The sequence below is a fragment of the Myotis myotis genome, unplaced genomic scaffold (assembly GCF_014108235.1).
Source record: "Myotis myotis isolate mMyoMyo1 unplaced genomic scaffold, mMyoMyo1.p scaffold_m19_p_12, whole genome shotgun sequence".
In the NCBI taxonomy this organism is placed as follows: Eukaryota; Metazoa; Chordata; class Mammalia; order Chiroptera; family Vespertilionidae; genus Myotis; species Myotis myotis.
Genome location: NW_023416316.1, coordinates 4018249 through 4030778, shown reverse-complemented (window position 1 = coordinate 4030778; position 12530 = coordinate 4018249). Strand labels below are relative to the sequence as shown.

Sequence of the window (12530 nt, the reverse complement as noted above, 5' to 3'; positions counted from 1 at the left end):
ACCGGGGGGTTTGAACTGGCCAATGGGCGAGCTCCCGACCGGGTGTCGGAAAAGGAGGCGGAAGCGGGGAGGAGCCGCCGTTGCAGCTGGACTACATCCGCCGCGGCGTCTCCATGGCACGACCCTGGCCTCCAACTTCAACGACTTCTTAAGGAGGCGTTTCTGGGCGCAGCCGTGTCGCTCCTGGTGAGAGGCCGCCGGCAGGTGGGACCCAGGGCGCTCAGGGGCGTCCCGCGGCCGCCGCCGGGGCCGGTCCCCACGGACCCGATGGTCCCGGCCGGGGTGGCCTCGTCCCGCCGCCCCCCGCCCCCGCGTCGCCCCCGCCGGCAGCCGGCTGGCGCGCTGGGCCCGCTCCCGTCGGAACCCGGCCCCGCCCCGCCCCCCGGCGCGGGCCTTCTCCTCCCGCTAACTGGCCGGCCGGCCGCCCTCCGCACCTGGCGACCGGCGGGGCTCGGCGCGCTCCTCTGCTGCCCCGGCAGGGCGTCGCCTTCTCTCTATGGGCAGAAACTGGTCCCCTTCTGCCCGCTGGTGGGTGGTCACCCCTCCGCTGGCGGAGCCCGGCCCCCGCCCGCTGGCCCGCCGATGGGCGTCGCCGGGTTCGCCCTTCGCTCCCGGGGGCCGCGCACGGCAGTTATCGCCCGGTCTTCGGCCGCAGCGCCGTCCCCCCGGCCCCCCACCCGCTCGGGGTCCCGCTCCGCTTCCCTGCACAGCCCGGCGTCTAACCGGCCCTCGCTCGGACCCTCGATCCCCGCGGCCGCTGCTGCGACCGAGGGGGTTCCCCCTCCCGCGCCGGCGGTACCCACTCGCGGCCGAGCGCCCCGTCCCGCCGCCCCGTTCTTCCCTCGTCGAAGACTATTGGTCCCTCCGGTGGCGATTCAGCCGGGAACGCCCCTTCTCCTAGGAGACTGTTGCCCCGGCCCCGCCGCGGACCTCCCCACACACCCCAGCTCGCTGCGCTGGTTGCGGCCCTTTCGGGCCCACTTGGGGCCTAGCGGTTCTCTCCCGCCAGCACCTCAGGTTTTCTTCCTGATGCCCTCGCCCCCCTCCTGGGTGGGGCCTGGGCGCGGTGGGCCTTTCCCCCGAGGTTCCGCCCCCCGCACTCCCCGGCGCCCGCCCGCCGCCCCGCAGGTCGCTCAGCCTCTGCTCTCTCCCCCCCACTTTGGCAGGACAGTTGCTGTGCGACTTGGACAGTAGAGAGGAGCGCCTCCCAAGTGTTCATCCAACTGCCACCCCCAAAGCTTCCACCCTCCTCCCCTCAGAGAGGACGTTTGATGCCCGGCCCCTGAGATTCTCATTGACAAGCCCCTCTGAGTCCCCTTGAGCAGAGCCTGCTGACCCCATTGCCCACCTTTGCGGCTTTGATGCCTAGTCATGTCTGCCTCGTCCTCAGGCGGCTCCCCCAGGTACTGCCAACGTGGGGGGCGCCTCCGCCCAAGGGCAGGGAAAGGTGGTCAGGGCCCCGCCCCTCCCCGGGCCAGGCTTGCAGGAAGGCGGCTTCTCTTTTCAGCTTCTCTGTGCGGTGTGTTGGAAGTCTGGACCAAAATATGTGGAAATCAGTTTTTTAAAGGGAAGGAGGGAAAAAAAATGCATGCACACATTCTCTGCTCTGCCCGGCTCCCTCCCTCTCTTCCCAGGTGTCCCAGTTCCTGGTAGCGGGATGGGGCCGCTATTGTCTCAGTGGAGTGCAGGGCTCATCCTTTCTGAAAGAGGGCCAGGTGTAAATGCAGACAGTGATGCAGGAGGTGGATGTGGCCGCTAGCAAGGTGCTCGTGGAGTCCGAGCGGTTTGATGGGAAGGCTGCTCAGGCGGGGAGATGACCCAAATCTACTGGCTTCAAATAAAGAGAAATGTTCTCAGTGGGGAAGGAAAAAAACAACTCTCTATTAGATTTTGGTATTTCTTGGTTAAATGATTAGTACATACATTTTTAATCAAGGTATAATATACTACCGCAAAATGCATGTTAAAAGGCTCAAGATTTTTTAAAAAATATATATTTTATTGATTTTTCACAGAGAAGAAGAGAGAGGGATAGAGAGTTAGAAACATCGATGAGAGAGAAACATCGATCAGCTGCCTCCTGCACACCTCCTACTGGGGATGTGCCTGCAACCCAGGTACATGCCCTTGGCCGGAATCGAACCTGGAACCTTTCAGTCCGCAGGCCGACGCTCTATCCACTGAGCCACACCGGTCAGGGCTCAAGATTTTTTATATTGCATTTTATGTTGCATTATTTTCCCAGGTATTTGTGGGGAGGGCAAAGTCATATTTTGGGGCTGTCGGAGGCTGTCAAATGAATGGATCAAATGAACTTTTCACGTCCCTTCCCATCCTGGAATTCTTGGATGTAGTACTGCCAAATTGGGGGGATTAAATACTTGCTACATTTGCAAATCTGGCGGTAGGGCTGTTTGTGTGTAAGCAGGATGAATTACACATGGTATTTAAAAACAACAACCCAAAACAAAAATAACACTGCTGCTTAGGAGCTCAAAAGTATCAAGTGGGGTATTTTGGGAACTAGTAATTTTTCATTCCGTTGAATATTTGACTGTTAATTTTATGAATTTGAGTCACAGGGACTTTGTTCCTGAGCTTATTGCTCTGTCTTTGATGTCAGCCCTTCCCTGAGCCACCTCTGCTCCAGGCACTGTCCTGGGCCCTTTCACCTTACCCCAGCTGTTGCTCATGTGCTGCCTGTTCCTTGTCACCTGGCAGGATGACAGCTGGGCTTCCCAGCAAAAGGTCACAATACATGTGATGCGATGGCAGGTTAAAAGGCCAGCCTGCGAATGCCACCCCTGCTCTTTCCATCCCAATGCCAGGCACACCATGCACGTTTGGTGCTCATGTCAAGGGAGCCAAGTGATTCCAGACCAGCTCTCCTAGCTGCCAACTTGTTACCCGCCATATGTAGTGTATAATTTTGGGAGATCTAAGCAATAGAAGAACCCTAATTTTCTGGTAATAACCTGGTTCTTATACCTGGGTGCAGGTTTCCATCGTGTGGGAAGAACGGAGTAACAAGTCTCACGCAGAAAAAGGTCTTGAGGACAGCTTGTGGCGCACCCAGTGTGACCGTGACGGTAGGTGATGCGCACACGGAGCGGCCCTCCAGTCTGCAGCCCTGCCAGGAGCGCTTCTGCACATCTTTTCCAGGAGCTGCCTTACCGGCTGGCACCGCGGTAGCCGGGCACTTTGCTAGGGGCCTGCATGCATATTCTGCTGATCGCTTGGGGGTTGTTTTGCTTGTGGTAGGGCTGCCGGGTTGAGGAGGTTGTTTTACACCTGGACAAATTCCAGAAGTCTTTGGAACAGATTTAAATAATAATAATAATAATGAAGAAGAAGAAGAAGAAGAAGAAAATAAGATTGGGGAGGGGATAGGAGCGGATGGTGAGTGAGGGGCATGTAGCTGGGGTTTTGCCTTGTTTATACTTTTTTAGAATCAATACAACCTTCTCACCTTGGCATTTCCTCCAGCTCTCTCTTTTCACCGTCTCGTACCTGCCTGCTGCCTGGTTTATTGTGCCCCGTAATCATTTTGTGTGTTTGCTGTGCTAACACGCATGCCCAGTAGAGATCATGACGTAGAAGGATTCGTCTGCTTCCCAGCTGTGCTGCCCTGAGTCCAAGGCAGAGCTCTGCATTCCAGCAGGCTGGGACGGAGATCCAGCTCGGAGCACCTGGGGCCTGGGTTTGGGCTCTTTTGTAGAACCTGCGGGTCTTGCAGACCCTCCTCTCAGTTGGACCTGGGTGTGTCTGGTGGCCTTCCGCTGGAATCTGCAGGAGCCTGCTGAACGGCACTGCGCCTTGGTCCCTGCCTGCATGCCAGTAGTTAGTGGCTGTCCTGCTCGCTTGGTGGCGAGGCTTTCAGCGGCCCTCAGAGGCTGCGAGTTCTGTGTTTTATGCCCAGTTTACTCATCCACAGATCAACCTTTTTTGTGTTGTCTCCCTCGGCCTGCCAGAAGCGAACTATGAAGGACCGCTCTTCAACTCCCCCCTTACATGTTCATGTGGATGAGAACACCCCTGTCCACGTCCACATAAAAAAACTCCCGAAACCAGCAGCGACCAGCAGCCAGGTAGGAGCATGCCAGTGGGGCGAGGTGAAGGCTATGGAGCAGGGTGACACGGCTCCGCTCAGCCTCCTCGCGCTCCTAACTCCAAAGGTTTGACAGACGAACGCACTTGCTTTCAGAGGTCAGTCGCCTGGTTAGAAGGTAGGCAGGACTGTCATCTGGAAGTGGCGGCGGCAGCCGTCGTCAGAAGAGGCTCCCTGGCAGAGTTGGAGATGGATGCCATCCATCAGAGTGACACCACAGCCGGCTGTGTGAGAAAGTGACCTCGGGTTTGTCCTTCTCCACAGAAATCTCATAAGCGCGGAATGAAAGGGGACACCGTGAATGTGCGGCGGAGTGTCCGAGTGAAAACCAAGGTACCTTGGATGCCCCCCGGAAAATCATCTGCCCGGCATGTGGGATGCAAGTGGGAGGTAGGCTCACGCTTGTTCAGGCTTTTCTCCTGGGACTAGGCAGGGTCTATCTAGCAGGCCTCAAACTCGGTATGATTCAGGGTCAGCTGTAGCTGTTAGAGACATGCAGTAGGTCCCGTTTACTGAGAGCCTTGCTGAACCCTGAAAGTGAGTCTTGAGTCCTCACAACAGTGAGATGTGGTGGGTCCTGCTCTGCTCATGTACAGATGAGGAAATGAAGGCCCGGACCGGTGAGGGCTCACAGAGAAGGTAGCAGAGCTGGAGTGAGTACTCAAGGGGGTCTCATTCTAGGGCAGGGGTCCTCAAACTTTTTAAACAGGGGGCTAGTTCACTGTCCCTCAGACCGTTGGAGGGCCGGACTATAGTTTAAAAAAAAACTATGAACAAATTTCTATGCACACTGCACATATCTTATTTTGAAGTAAAAAAACAAATGTTTTCGGTGGGCTGCATGTGGCCCGCGGGCCATAGTTTGAGGACCCCTGTTCTAGGGGCTGTACTTTCTGATTTATATGTGAGGAGCCACATGTCTTTTCCCACGTGACTGATAGTTTTGGAGCATAACTGAATATACGTTTATATACATATACACCAGAATGTACATACCCAGAAAAGCATCACCTCTTTTGAGGTAGTCATTGTTAAGACCAGGCACAGATTCCACAGTGTCATCAAAGCCACTTTTGGAATGAACTGATGCATAAGTGCCTTCAGACTTAGTTGTCAAGATAACAAGAGAACTGTTGTCATTTTTTAGTCACACCCCAACATGCCTGTCCATCCGTCTCTGCAGTAGTTCATGCTGCGTATGTTTATTGAGACTTATGCCAGACTGCGGGGTGCTGGGTTACACCTGCAGCATACAGATGTGCCCATTCTTGTCAACTGCAGTGAAAATACTCAAATGATAAGACAAGGCCTTTTGGTCATGTTTTAGACAGAGATCTCATTATTAGGACAAATAAAAACCTCCAGGCTACTTTAAGATGATGATACCTGATCTATTTTGGAAGATTCAGTTTTCTGAAAGCTTATTCCTTCTATAATTAACAATAAATAAAAGTAATTATTCTAAAGTTTCTAATCATACTTATGGTTTTGACTCCCTGATTTACCTGTTTGTCCCTAAGAGCTTATTGGAGTGTGGGGGGTTCTAGGGAATAAGTGAAAAGTGTTCTGACAGTTTTGAGAGGATCATGAAACCGATTCAGCTCTTTTGGAGATAGCTTGGCAGCATCTATTTAAACATTGCTTCTAGTTTTACATTTAGGAATTTATCTTTATTTCATATATTTTTATTAATTTCAGAGAGGAAGGGAGAGGGGGAGAGATATAGAAACAAAAATGATGAGAGAGAATCATTGATCGGCTGCCTCCTGCATGCCCCCCACTGGGGATGGAGCCCGCAACCCTGGCATGTGCCCTTGACCAGAATCAAACCCGGGACCCTTCAATCCACAGGCCGGCGCTCTGCCCACTGAACCAAACCAGCTAGGGCATAGGAATTTATCTTTTAAAAGTCACAGAAGAGCCCTAGCCGGTTTGGCTCAGTGGATAGAGCATCGGCTTGCAAACTAAAGGGTCCTGGGTTTGATTCTGGTCAAGGGCATGTACCTTGGTTGCAGGCTCCTCCCCGGCCCAGGTCCTGGTCAGGGCTCATGCAGGAGGCAACCAATTGATGTGTTTCTCTCACATCAATGTTTCTCTCTGTCTTTCCCTCTCTTTCCCACTCTCCCTAAAAATCAATGGAAAAATACCCCCGGGTGAGGATTAACAATAAATAAAAAAAGAATAAGATATGCACTTATCCATGCCAACCACATTTTAAAAAAAAGTCACAGAAGAATACAGGGACTGTGTACAAATGCTGTTTTTGCTACAGCATTGTTTGTAATAGAGAACAATCAGAAGCAACCTAAATGTCAGTCAGGAGGATATTGCTTAAATTATGATACGTCCATACAATGGGATACCATGTAACCATTACCAGGATTGAGGTAGTAGTTATACATGATAATGTGTCACAGAGCCACATAGCATAGAGAGTGCGGCCCAGTTTGTCCAGAAAGGGGAGTCTGTGTGTCCCTGTGTGGATATATTTGTATGCACATAGCATTTTCTGGGAGGGTATACAGAAGTGTTAAGCAGTGCTCACTTATCCTGGGAGTATGGGAGGCTTTGATGGTTTATTTTTAATGGCATGCTTGAATTTCTTCATAAGCATACTATATTTTATTATCTAAAATGCTTTGCAAAGCAATGGTAGTTTTCAGAGTCTACAACAAAGATATGCCACTATGGAAATTGACGTCCTTTTGACATGAGTTGCTAGAACTATGATCTCCTCCGGAAAGCTCGCTGTCTGTTTCAGTCCTGGGCCCCAGAATCCAGAAATGGAGGGGCCCAGAGAGGTGACTTGTCATCTCTCAAGCAGTAGTTGTCTTTCGTGCTACTTGGCTAGCCCTTTTCCACTTCCCAGGGGCCTTTGTGTGCCTGGGAGGCCCCCGCCTGGCCTTTTCTGTTCTGGACAAGAGAGAAAAGACTCTAGGAGGTGGAAGTTTGTGGTGGAGCGGAACATGGACCCAGAGCTGCTGTGTGCATGTAGGGATTCTAGTTTTTTAAAAACCCTTCCTGATATATAAGGTTAGCTTTGGGAAAACGAAGGTCTGGCTTTTTTCTCTATTATTAAATGAAGGGATCGATTTCTGTTATGGAAAACTGAAAATACAGAAAAATAGGAAGTTGCCTGTAATTCTTCTCTAATCTGGCTCCTATTAAGCTTTAAAATATTAAGTGGTAATAGAGAAAAATCAGAAGCAACCTAAATGTCAGTCAGGAGGGTCTTGCTTAAATTATGATACATCCATACAATGGAATACCATGCAACCATTACCGAGATTGAGGTAGTGGTTATACTACCATGCACAGATCAGCCAGCTTCCCCAGAATCTCCCCTCTGGCCCTTTCCTGTTACTTCCTCCCCAAGGGGAATCACTGTCCCAAAACTAATATTTTAGTGCTTTTACCATACCCATGCAAGTATGTGGTTTTTTTAAATTGATTTTAGAGAGAAAGGAAGGGAGAGAGGGAGAAACATCGATGTGAAAGAAACATTGATTTGTTGCCTCTCGTATGCACCCCAACCGGGGATCGACCCCACCATCCAGGTATGTGCCCTGACCGGAAACCCCTTGGTGTATGGGACGACACTCCAACCGACTACCCAGTCCGGGTGTAGAGTTGTTGTTTTGTTTTTTTTACTTCAATTGTAATGATGCTATCTGTATATTTTCCGATTTTCTTTTAAATATTAAAAATTATTTTTTCTTATAAAAGCAATGCATAGTCATTGTTGATAAATTAGAAAACCCAAATTAAGGAGGAAACTAAAAATCACCTATGATCCCACCACCCTAAAATGACCTATGTCACTTGCAACTTCCTGATCTTGTCTTATGAACTGACTCATTTTTAATTTTTGTAACAATGGGATTATATTTTAATTATTGTACAACATCCTTTTTAAAACAATATGTTTATATTTATTTTAGAGAGAGAGAAGAAGGGAGAGGGGGAGAGAGAGAGAGAAACATCTATCGGCTGCCCTCTGCACACCCCCTGCTGGGGATGGAGTCCAAACCCGGGCCTGTGCCCTGACCAGGAATCAAACCAGCAACCTCTTGGTGTATAGGGGTGACGCTCACTCCCTTGAGCCACACCTGCCGGGCACAACATCCTTTTTTAAAAATATACTTTAACTATGTTTCCATTACATGTTGTTATTATTTTAGTGGTTTTTATTTTTAATTTTTGTGTTTTTATTGATTTGAGATAGAGAGGATGGGAGAAAGAGAAAAACATTTATTGGCTGCCTCTAGCAATTGGGGACCAAACCTGCAACTTGGGTATGTGCCCTGACCAGGAATTGAATCAGTGACCTTTTGGTACATGGGGCAACGTTCAACCAAATGAGCCACGCCGGCCAGGGCGCATGTTAATTTTTCTTTTTTTTAATATATTTTATTGATTATTTTACAGAGAGGAAGGGAGAGAGAGAGAGTTAGAAACATCGATCAGCTGCCTCCTGCACACCTCCTACTGGGGATCAAGCCCACAACCAAGGTACATGCCCTTCACCGGAATCGAACCTGGGACCTTTCAGTCCGCAGGCCGACACTCTATCCACTGAGCCAAACTGGTTTCGGCGCATGTTAATTTTTTAAGGCAATATTCTATTATTTGTATGTTTGTACTGTTATGTATTTAAACAATACTATATTGTCATATATTTATCTGTATCCTTGCCTTGAATTTAAATACTGATTCATTTTCTTGATAAATCCCTAGAAATAGAATTGCTGGAACCAAAGGCACATACATTTTTTAAAAAATATATTTTATTGATTTTTTACAGAGAGGAAGGGAGAGGGATAGAGAGTTAGAAACATAGATGAGAGAGAAACATCGATCAGCTGCCTCCTGCACGCCCCCTACTGGGGATGTGCCGTTACCAAGGTACATGCCCTTGACCGGAATCGAACCTGGGACCCTTGAGTCCGCAGGCCGGCGCTCTATTCACTGAGCCAAACCAGTCAGGGCGGCACATACGTTTTTTAAATTGTACTCAATGAGTCCTATTTGTTTAATATAACAGTTACACTCTTATTGTATACCACCTTTTACTCCTGATAGCCATCCTCTTTTCCTGGAAATTGGCACAGAAGGTCAGCCAACAGTGGTTTAAGAGGAGCAAAGAGCCCTAGCCAATTTGGCTCAGTGGATAGAGCGTCGGCCTGCGGACTGAAGAGTCCCAGGTTCAATTCCGGTCAAGGGCACATGCCTGGGTTGTGGGCTCCATCCCCAGTTGGGGGTGTGCAGGAGGCAGCCGATCAATGATTCTCATCATTGATGTTTCTATCTCTCCCTCTCCCTTCCTCTCTGAATTTTTAAATAAAAATATATTTTAAAAAAAGAGGAGCAAAGAACTACATAAATAATGAGAAACAGCAGCTACTTAATGCATCAGAATAAATTTGTAGAATGAGTCAAGTTCAATTTATCAAAAACCCATGCAAATCCTGGACCCCCAGATTACAATATTCTTTTTTGAAGTCTTAATAGCAAAGCATTATACAGCTTTGCATAAACTCTTCTGAGGGGCATATGCATTTAAAATATTTTATGCTGATGTATTTAAGTATTTTCCAAAAAGCATACCATATTAATTATTCCGTATGTATTTCTAGTAACATTTTTTCTATGTAACCAAAATAACAATTATTACTCCTAAAAACTTTATGTCTTCATATCATATATCTGGTGAATATTCAAATTCCCTTACTTAAAATGTCTTTTATAAAAGATTTGTTACCTTTACAACTATCTACTATTAGGCATTCATATTCATTTAAAAAACTTTTGACATACTTCACTTCTACTCTAGGTATATGAAAACATTTCTTGCCCCAAACATTTGCCAACTTTAGAAATTACTGTTTTTGGCACTTTATATTCTTTTTTTTAAAAAATATATTTTATTGATTTTTTACAGAGAGGAAGGGAGAGAGACAGAGAGTTAGAAACATCGATGAGAGAGAAACATCGATCAGCTGCCTCCTGCACATCTCCCACTGGGGATATGCCCGCAACCCCGGCACATGCCCCCGACCGGAATCGAACCCGGGACCCCTTAGTCCGCAGGCCGACGCTCCATCCACTGAGCCAAACCGGTTTCGGTGGCACTTTATATTCTTTATTTTAAATACTATCTCTGTGTTAAAAAATATTCAAAAACATTTATACAGGGATAGGTGGCATTCCATCAAGTAGGTGTGGCAGATTTTGGCTCCTGGGGCCCCTGTGGCTGGCCCGTTAGCATTTTGGTTCTTCCTGCCTGTGGACAACCAGGTGTGGTGGAGCTGATGGCTGTGGATTTGCCTCATGAGTTCCTGTGCTCTCCCTCCTCCACGTCAGAACCCACCTCACTGCCTGGAGATTACGCCGCCGTCCTCAGAGAAGCTGGTCTCAGTAATGCGATTAAGCGACCTCTCTACAGAGGATGACGACTCGGGTCACTGTAAAATGAACCATTATGATAAGAAGATTGACAGTCTAATGAACGCAGTCGGTTGTCTCAAATCTGAGGTGAGGGGTGTGGGAGGCTGGGACAGCTAGAACCCTGAGGTGGTGTGGGACTTTTGAGGTGTGTCCCTGGTGGGCACTTCCTTCCGGCTGCCTCTCTGCAGGCCACCCACGCAGCTCTGCCCAGAACTTCGGGTGCCCCTGGCATTCAAATCGGGGACCTGGGGTCCCTCTCCATCGAACACTTAGCCCCCTTAGCCCGGCCGCCCTGACCGGCCTGCTGCTCTGTGTGGATGGCGGCCTCTGATGCCACCGAGGAACCTGGAGTAGCCGTGTCCCTGTTTGGGAAATGAAGTGCAGGGAGATTGTCCTCAGCTGCTGGACGGTGTCTGGGTGGAATGCGGCAGTGGGAACGGAAACAACCTGGAAGACCACGGCCCCCAGCTAGGAAGTTGGCGTTGCTGGTGTGAAACCCAGGCCTGCACTGCTACTGTGGCCTGTGCCTCTAACCCCCCCGGCCCCCCACACTCGGGGCCCTGGGCCCTCCGGGAGGACCTGGGCGGGTGGCCTGGCAACAGTCCTCCCTCCGCCGTAGCCACAGCACAGGGGCCTCTGTCACTGTCACACCTCCCTCCGCGGAACCACGGCTTATAGCCTGGCTCTTTCCCCACCCAGCAGGCCACTCGGGCTGACTGTACTCGGTCTCCTCAGTAATGAGGGAATGAGAGGAATAGTGTCTTCCCTGAGTCTTTGTGACAACGAGCTAAGATTTCACCAGATGCACTGAGTACCTATGTAGCTGTCACTAGGTGGGCCTCACATGTGGCAGGAAGGAGGGGCCGCCCCTCAGTGGCCCCATGTGCTGCCCATGGACAGGTCAAGATGCAGAAGGGTGAGCGTCAGATGGCTAAGAGGTTCCTGGAGGAGCGGAAGGAGGAGCTGGAGGAGGTGGCCCACGAGCTGGCTGAGACCGAGCATGAGAACACAGTGCTGAGGCACAACATCGAGCGCATCAAGGAGGAGAAGGACTTCACCATGTAAGGCCCGCCCTGGACTCCAGCCTCCTCAGGAAGAGGGACCCTTTGGGAAAAGGGACATTGAAGGGGAGGCGAGGAGTTAGGCAGGTGGATGCTGGGGAACATCTGTGACTGAGACAGGGAAAGCAGGCCAGAGTGAGGAAGGTGGGTGGGCCGAGGGCAAGGGGTGCCATGGAGTTCGTCAGGGGCTGGCTCTTAGCAGCCACTTGGAGGAGTTTGCATTGAGGGCAATAGGGAGCCGTGGAAGGGTTTTCAAAGCAGGAAATGGTGTAAGCAGATTTGACTCCAGTGTGGAGAGTGGATGGGAGGGCTCCAAAGCTGATCTGAAGATGGTTACGAGGCCAGAGCAGTGACCAGGGGCAGGACAAGTAGGTGGCACATGTGACCTGATGCGGAAGCCCTGCTTTGGTGCCCAGGTGTCTTTCTAGGCCACTTGGACCAGAGGGCTACCCCTTCCCCCTCCCCCACCGTTCCTTGACTAGGAGATGAGGCTCACAGGGCATTGTGAGGCGAGCCTCAGAGCTCCGGGGGCTGGGGCTTGAGAGGCTCAGAGTCCTCCTTTCTGGCCCCAGGCTTCAGAAGAAACACCTCCAGCAGGAGAAGGAGTGCCTCATGTCCAAGCTGGTGGAGGCGGAAATGGATGGGGCTGCCGCAGCCAAGCAAGTCATGGCCCTGAAGGATACCATCGGGAAGCTGAAGACGGTGGGTGGTAGGCAGAGCCACCTAGCCCTGCGACTGGGCCCCAAGAGGGGGCAGTCACAAGCGAGGGTGGGGGCTTTACGCAGTCATCAGGCTGACTTTATGACATCTCCAGGCGGGGGAAGGGCACACTGAACTCCTCAGTTCCCATCCCCCACCCTCAGGTCCAGGGCCAGACCCTTAAGGATGACCTCTGATGGCCAGGGCCTCTGAGG

General features: G+C 50.5%; 1 protein-coding gene across 11 annotated transcripts in view; it reads left to right on the top strand.

Moving 5' to 3' along the window:
• Positions 1-12530, top strand: part of ODF2 (outer dense fiber of sperm tails 2) — a 35495-nt gene continuing 22965 nt past the window's right edge. Inside the window, exons 1-8 of one of the 11 annotated variants that reach the window (XM_036329476.1) lie at positions 57-186; positions 1167-1403; positions 2999-3089; positions 3972-4088; positions 4373-4498; positions 10472-10642; positions 11456-11616; positions 12189-12318. In XM_036329476.1, coding sequence (XP_036185369.1) covers positions 1372-1403; positions 2999-3089; positions 3972-4088; positions 4373-4498; positions 10472-10642; positions 11456-11616; positions 12189-12318 — 828 coding nt within the window. In that variant the 5' untranslated portion in view covers positions 57-186; positions 1167-1371. Of the gene's footprint in view, positions 205-1166; positions 1404-2998; positions 3090-3934; positions 4089-4372; positions 4499-10471; positions 10643-11455; positions 11617-12188; positions 12319-12530 lie in introns of all 11 variants that reach the window. The other 10 variants (XM_036329474.1, XM_036329473.1, XM_036329483.1 and 7 more) reach the window with 10 other exon arrangements.